The sequence below is a fragment of the Scyliorhinus canicula genome, chromosome 5, assembly GCF_902713615.1.
Source record: "Scyliorhinus canicula chromosome 5, sScyCan1.1, whole genome shotgun sequence".
Classification (NCBI taxonomy): domain Eukaryota; kingdom Metazoa; phylum Chordata; class Chondrichthyes; order Carcharhiniformes; family Scyliorhinidae; genus Scyliorhinus; species Scyliorhinus canicula.
In genome coordinates, this window is record NC_052150.1 from 220,659,018 (window position 1) to 220,666,639 (window position 7,622).

The following is a 7,622-nucleotide window of genomic DNA, read 5'->3' on the forward strand; positions in this document are numbered from 1 at the left end:
TTCTACAGGGTGACTGTGCAAACTCCACACAGACAGTCATCCAAGACCGGAATCAAACCCGGGTCTCTGGCTCTGTGAGGCCACAGTGCTAACCACGGTGCCACCGTGCTGCATGATAGCGGAATTTCGAGGGTTAATTTACGAGGAGCAATTACACAAACTACAGTCCAGTTCATGGAATTATCGGGATAAGGGATGATTTGATCGAAGTTTTCACGCTAATATGGGAAACATGTATGGTAAGTACAGAAAACAATTCCTGACAGCTCGGAGGATCAAGTACGGGGAGCCATTGTTTCTTTTTAACGTCTGCCCCTTCTGGAGTCAGGTTAGAGAAACAGTTCCTCAGGTAAAGGGTTGTACAAGCTTGGAACTCTCTTCTGCAAATGGTAACAGATGCTAGGTCAATATTTAATTTTAAATGAGCGATTGATAGATTTTTGTTGCACAAAGGTATTGAAGGTAAGGAGTATAGGTGGGGTATATGTAGTTAGTTTGTAGATCTGCCATAACCTCATTGACTATCGGAGTAGATGTCGGGATTCATGGCAGAGGCAGTTCAATGCAGAGAACGTGAGATGATGCATTTTGGTCGGAAGAACATGGAGAGACAGTATAAAATAAGGGGTGAAATTCTTAAAGGGGGCATGCAGGAGCAGAGGGACCCAAGTGTAGATGTACACAGATCAATTTAGCTGAGTGAGCTAAACCAGCCCCTGGAGAGAGTGGAGAGTGGAGAGAGCATTGGAGAGAGTGCAGAAGAGGTTTACAAGAATGGGTCCAGGGATGAGAAACTTCAGTTATGAAGATCGATCGGAGAGGTTGGGACTGTTCTCCTTGGAGAGAAGGAGACTAATAGTAGGTTTGACAGAGATGTTCAAAATCATGAGGAGGCTGGATAGAATAGACAGGGAGAAACTGTTCCCGCTCGTAAAAGGATCGAGAACGAGAGGGAACACATTTAAAGTAATTTGCAAAAGAAACAAATGTGATATGAAAAAAACTTCTTTCACCCAGCAAGTGGTTGGGGTCTGGAATATACGGCCTGGAAGAGTGGAGGCAGCTCAAGAGGATTATTAGATGTTTATTTGAATAGAAACAATGTGCAGGCGTACGGGGAAAAGGCAGGGGAATGGGCACTAAGTCACGGTGCTCATTCAGAGGGCTGGTGCAGACACGATGGGCTGAATGGCCTCCTCCTGTGTGACAGACCCCTGGCGAAATGTTCTCAGTGGATCTGTCCGGCCGTTTGCAATAGGACCTGGAGGAGAACACACAAATCGAGAATCGATCGAAGGTCTGTCAAACTATCAGATAAGGAAATGGCTGTGTATAAACAGATACAATCTATATGATTGGTATTAAAGCAGATCATTGTACTCTAATCTCCACGTGGTGTGTGGAATGGTGATAAAAGAAGGTCTGGGGGATGAGTCACCCAGGAGGCACTGACAGCACCAAGGCAGTGTGAGTCTGTGGGACGGGACATGACAGAGTTATTTACTGGTTTACCCAAACACACACACACACTTAATACACGCTAACATACATACAACACACATACAACAGATAATAATTGAGATTCAAGCTGCAATTGTATAAGGTGTTAGTGAGACCACACCTGGAGTATTGTGTTCAGTTTAGGTCTCCTTACCTGAGAAAGGACGTACTGGCGCTGGAGGGTGTGCAGAGGAGATTCACTAGGTTAATCCCAGAGCTGAAGGGGTTGGATTATGAGGAGAGGTTGAGTAGACTGGGACTGTACTCGTTGGAATTTAGAAGGATGTGGGGGGATCTTACAGAAACATATAAAATTATGAAGGGAATAGATAGGATAGATGCGGGCAGGTTGTTTCCACTGGCGGGTGAAAGCAGAACTGGAGGGCATAGCCTCAAAATAAGGGGAAGTAGATTCAGGACTGAGTTTAGGAGGAACTTCTTCACCCAAAGGGTTGTGAATCTATGGAAGTCCTTGCCCAGTGAAGCAGTTGAGGCTCCTTCATTAAATGTTTTTAAGATAGAGATAGATAGTTTTTTGAAGAATAAAGGGATTAAGGGTTATGGTGTTCGGGCCGGAAAGTGGAGCCGAGTCCACAAAAGATCAGCCATGATCTCATTGAATGGCGGAGCAGGCTCGAGGGGCCAGATGGCCTACTCCTGCTCCTAGTTCTTACGTTCTTATTCATAATGGTCCTGCCTTCTCAACCTTGTCTGAGGTGTGGTGACCCTCAGGTTAAATCACTGCCGGTCAGCTCTCTCTCAAAGGGCAGCTTCTCGAACTATGGAAACATTCTTTCTCTTCATTGCACACACTCGTAAAGGTTCAAGCAAGGGAATAGTCAGCGTTTAATGATCTTTTATGTCCTTTTTTAAAAATAGTTAATCAGGAATTACTGAGGCGGCTTGATTTTCGGGGACACCTCGGAGGAGGCAGGTTTTGATTATTTTTGATCTGGTTTATTTATTTTTCTCCGGGTAAAGAATCCAGCAGGGAATTAGTCAGAACCACAGAGGCAGGCGCCAGTGCAAACGTTTACACGGGTAGGCTTAGCATTTACAAATAAGGATAAACAATTCAGAATGAGCACTACACAGGCACAGAACAGAGCATCTGTAACCACCGTAGTGGGTCGGATTTCAAACAATGACGAGACAGAGTACAGGAATGAGATAGAGAATCTGGTGAACTGGTGCGCCAACAATAATCTCTCCCTCAATGTCAACAAAACATAGGAGATTGTCATTGACTTCAGGAAGCGTAGTGGAGTACATGTCCCTGTCTACATCAATGGGAACGAAGTAGAAAGGGTTGAGAGCTTCAAGTTTTTAGGTGTACAGATCACCAACAGCCTGTCCTGGTCCCCCCCCCCCCCCCCCCCATGCCGACACTATAGTTAAGAAAGCCCACCAACGACTCTACTTTGTCAGAAGACTAAGGAAATTTGGCATGTCAGCTCCGACCCTCACCAACAGATGCACCATAGAAAGCATTCTTTCTGGTTGTGTCACAGCTTGGTATGGATCCTGCTCTGCCCAAGACCGCAGGAAACTACAAAAGGACGTGAATGTAGCCCAATCCATCACACAAACCAGCCTCCCATCCATCGACTCTGTCTACAATTCCCGCTGCCTCAGAAAGGCAGCCAGCATAATTAAGGACCCCACACACCCCGGACATACTCTCTTCCACCTTCTTCCGTCAGGTAAAAGATACCAAAGTTTGAGGTCACATACCAACCAACTCAAGAACAACTTCTTCCCTCCTGCCGTCAGACTTTTGAATGGACCTACCTCGTATTGAGTGGATCTTTTCTCTACACCTTACTATAACTGTAACATTATATTCTGTAATCTCTCCTTCCTTCCCGATGTACGGTAGGCATTGTTTGTACAGCATGCAAGAAACAATATGTTTCACTGTATACTAATACACGTGACAATAATAAATCAAATCAAAATACACAAGGTGAGGGACTGCATTTTGAACCGTGGTTAGCAGCTGAGAACAGAAGAAGTAATGATGTTTAAGTTAAACACTTCAAAGTTAAAATGACATTTTAGGTGACTTTCCTCTATCGTGACACACATATATATCATTAGATACAAAACAAATAAATAATAATTAACCAATAATGCTCACCCACATATTGCACAGGGTCAAACATTGTATTTGCAACGGAGGCGAATCAAGGCAACCGTTACAAATCGATGGTGGTGATTATCAAGGTTGGAATTTGCAAGTCTCTGGGGCAAGAGCTATTTGGATAGCTCTTTCGATGAGGCAGAACGGGCAGAGTGGGCCGAGTGGTCTCCCCCTTAGCCAGTATCATTCAGTCAGCACTGACCGCTGGGCAATCCACATCACCCTGGCACACTTTTAAATATATGTCTCTAAATGTTGTTCAGTTCAATTACTCATGCAAAGTTTGCAAAAGACGATTGTTGCAAACTATGTTGCGTCTTCGCTGGTTAGTTACCGGCATGATCTATTTTAAAAGGGCAACGTCCTTAACTCTGAAGCCCTCTAAAATCTGATCACATTACGAATGATACAGCTGACACTCTCTGGGTGACCAATTTCCCGCTGGAGCCCTCCCCGTGGGCGATATTAATAGATCATAAAATTGACAGAATTTACAGTGCAGAAGGAGGCCATTCGGCCCATCAAGTCTGCATCGGCTCTTGGAAAGAGCACCCCACCTAAGGTCAACACCTCCACCCTATCCCCACAACCCAGTAACCCCACCCAACACTAAGGGCAATTTACCATGGCCAGTCCACCATGGCCTGCACATCTTTGGACTGTGGGAGGAAACCGGAGCACCCGGAGGAAACCCACACACACACGGGGAGAACGTGCAGACTCCACACAGACAGTGACCCAAGCCGGAATCGAACCTGGGACCCTGGAGCTGTGAAGCAATTATGCTATCCACAATGCTGCCCCTAATAGGGGCTCCTGGTGGGGACCACAGGTGGAAGGAATGCACCCACTTTAAGAGAATTAGGGTTTGCTTTTGAAGTAAGACTTTACCAACGCTGCACCCGTTGATGCTACCCCCCCCCCCCCCCCCCCCACACCCCCACCGCCCTACCCATTTACCCTTTTAAGGCTACTCACAGCGTTGACTCCGAGGGTGCCGTTCCTGGATGTGGGGGTGATGCCCAGGAGGATGGCGCTGGCCGCCAGGGCGCCCAGCATCTGCGAGATGATATAGAGGAGGGCCCGCAGGACGCTGATCTGGCAGCCCAGCAGCAGCCCCAGGGTGACGGCCGGGTTGAGGTGGGCCCCGCTGATGTGGCCGATGCTCTGGGCTAAGGTGGCGATGGCCAGCCCGAAGGTCAGGGCGATCTGCACCACGTCGGCGGGGAAGCCGCTCGGGGTCCACTTGGTGGCCGCTCCGATGCTCAGGAAGATGAAGATGGTCATGCCCAGGAATTCCGCTAGCACTGCCCTCCAGAAGGATTTACGCTGCACCTCTATGCCCATAGTGGAATTATTGAGATAGATAGATGTGTGTGATTCAGAATTGCAGATGTAACTGCAGAAACTGTTTTTTGTTGTTGAGACTTTCAGCAAGTTGGGTGTGAGGGAGGGAGAGAGAGAGAGAGAGGACAGTAAAGTTAACAACAAAAAAATACAAGTGCAACTTTCCAGACTTTTTATAGTTGGGTGTGAATATGGTGGGTGGGAAGAGAGGCGTTCCAGAAACTTGTCTACAACCTTTGCGCTCCTGACTTTGACAGCTGAGAGAGAGCGAGACTGTTTCTTGGCGGCTGTTGAGAAGGAAAAGATTTGTTATTCTGACTCCCTCCTAACTCCACACTCCTCCCCGCCCACCCCAAGCCCTAAAACCAACAGGTGACCTTGGTGACCAGTACATGGCTGCTTGTGGGAGCTTGCTTTGAACTAACTGGTTGGATACCCCTGCCTTACTACACTTCAAAATGTACTTATCACAGAATTTACAGTGCAGAGAGCGGCCATTCAGCCCATCGAGTCTGCACCTGCCCTTGGAAAGAGCACCCCACCCAAGCTCCACAACCCAGTAACCCCATTTAACCCTTTTTGGACACTAAGGGGCAATTTAGCATGGCCAATCTACCTAACCTGCATGTCCATGGACTATGGGAGGCAACCAGAGCACCCGGAGGAAACCAACGCAGACACGGGGAGAACGTGCAGACTCCGCACAAACAGTGACCCCAGCCGGGATTCAAACCTGGGAACCTGGAGCTGTGAAGCAACTGTGCGAAACACTGTGCTACCATGCTGCCCTGCTTCACTGTCTGTAAAGCCTGCTGAGGTCATGAAAGGCGCTACATAAATGCAAAGTTTTTTTTTAATCTTCCCATTTTTGAGGAGAGGGGCAAAAGGGCAGCGCGGTAGCACAGTGGGTAGCACTGTTGCTTCACAGCACCAGGGTTCCAGGTTCGATTCCCGGCTTGGGTCACTGTCTGTGCGGAGTCTGCACGTTCTCCCCGTGTCTGCGTGGGTTTCCTCCGGGTGTTCCGGTTTCCTCCCACAAGTCCCGAATAATGTGCTGTTAAGTCATTTGGACATTCTGAATTCTCCCTCTGTGTACCCGAACAGGCGCCGGAATGTGGTGACTTGGGGATTTTCACAGTAACTTCATTGCAGTGTTAATGTAGGCCTACTTGTGACAATAATAAAGATTATTACTAATTTTTCATCAATTTCCTTGACTGTCAAGGACAGAGCAGTTTAACTTTTTTTAATTCAGCATTTGTTTGAGTTTGTGGTCCGTCTGCCACTTAGTCTGTAGAGGGGACACTCCTCAACCACATGCGTGGCTCCACAAGTGTGTAAGGGTTGTACTGAGGCCCCAGCATTGGAGGGTTGGCTCCACAAGGGTCCCTGGCTGTCCTGACGCTGCTGAGCAAGGACCACTGTTGCCCAAGATAGCCTGCCAGTCGACAGACAAGGAGAAATGTCTTCACCCAGCGAGTGGTAAGCCTGTGGGACTCGCTACCACTGGAAGTAGTTGAGGACCAATCATTGTCAGCGGAATTCTCCGTCTGACGGGATGCTCCGGTTTCCCGGCGGAATGGGGTTGGCCACAACGGGGAACCCCATTGGCCGGCTGTGGGAAACGAGGAATCCCGCTGCCGGCTGGGGAAACGCCATGCTGGAAATCGGGCTGTAAGGCGGGATCCGGCTATTGATCAGCCACGATCATAATGAACGGTGGAGCAGGCTCGAAGGGCCGAATGGCCTCCCCCATTACTATTTTCTATCCTTCTGTGAGCTTTGTCACAAGCAGTGACAATATATAGTGACAATAAATATGCAAGAGCAAATAGCCCACTACCCTTCCCAAACGAAATGGGTCAGAGACACCCCGCCTTCGATCGAGTGGTTGGAGAGACTGGGACTAACACCAGGGGTGTTAACACGTCAGCTGTACAGGAGGTGAGAAAAGCAGCGGTTGTTCGCCTCCAGTTAGGGAAGGTTAAGAGGAGAGCTGTTCCAAATCACCGAGAAGTGTTTAAATAAACAAAAAGACATTGTTTCCAAAGACAGGAGGTTTAATAATGAGACGACACGGATCTGTGTTATTTGGCATCGCCCAAGCCAGGAGGGAGATGGAAGGGAATGTTTTGTTAACACAGCGAGTTGTTAAACTCTGGAACATACTGTCTGAGAGAGTGGGGATCACGTCCAAAGGAGAGCGTTTGTATTCTTTCACGGGGCGTGGTCATCGCTGGCTAGGTCCAGCATCTGCTGCCCATTCCCAATTGCCCTCCCGGAGCAGATGGTGGTGCGCTGCCTTCTTGAACCGGTTTGGTGCAGGCACACCGACAGAAAACTTTGCAGGGCTGTGAGGAAGTAGCAGGATTCATTCGCCAGCCCGGACACGATGGGCCGAATGGGCTCCTTTGTATGATATGAAAATCAGCGAGGTGGAAGAGGCCAGAATTGGAGGAAGGGTGTGAGGGTGGAGAATCTTTCTTTAACTCCTGTCACACAATGGCAGGCATATTAATGTAGACGCATTTCTGTCTCTTCTTAGTGCTGAAGACCATGTCAGTTGTGTCCTGTGTAAGGGGTTAGAATCACTATCGGCTAATGCCCTGCCTGCAACAGTAGTGGACTCGCC

At 48.2% G+C, this 7,622-nt stretch overlaps 1 protein-coding gene across 1 annotated transcript in view; it reads right to left on the bottom strand.

Moving 5' to 3' along the window:
* The window catches only part of LOC119966594 (aquaporin-1-like), an 18,006-nt gene extending 12,760 nt beyond the window's left edge, over positions 1-5,246 (bottom strand). The window contains exon 1 of the mRNA XM_038798560.1: positions 4,622-5,246. Within this exon, the coding sequence (XP_038654488.1) occupies positions 4,622-4,990 (369 nt within the window). The 5' untranslated portion in view covers positions 4,991-5,246. The remainder of the gene's footprint in view (positions 1-4,621) is intronic.
* Between the last annotated feature and the right edge of the window lie 2,376 nt (positions 5,247-7,622).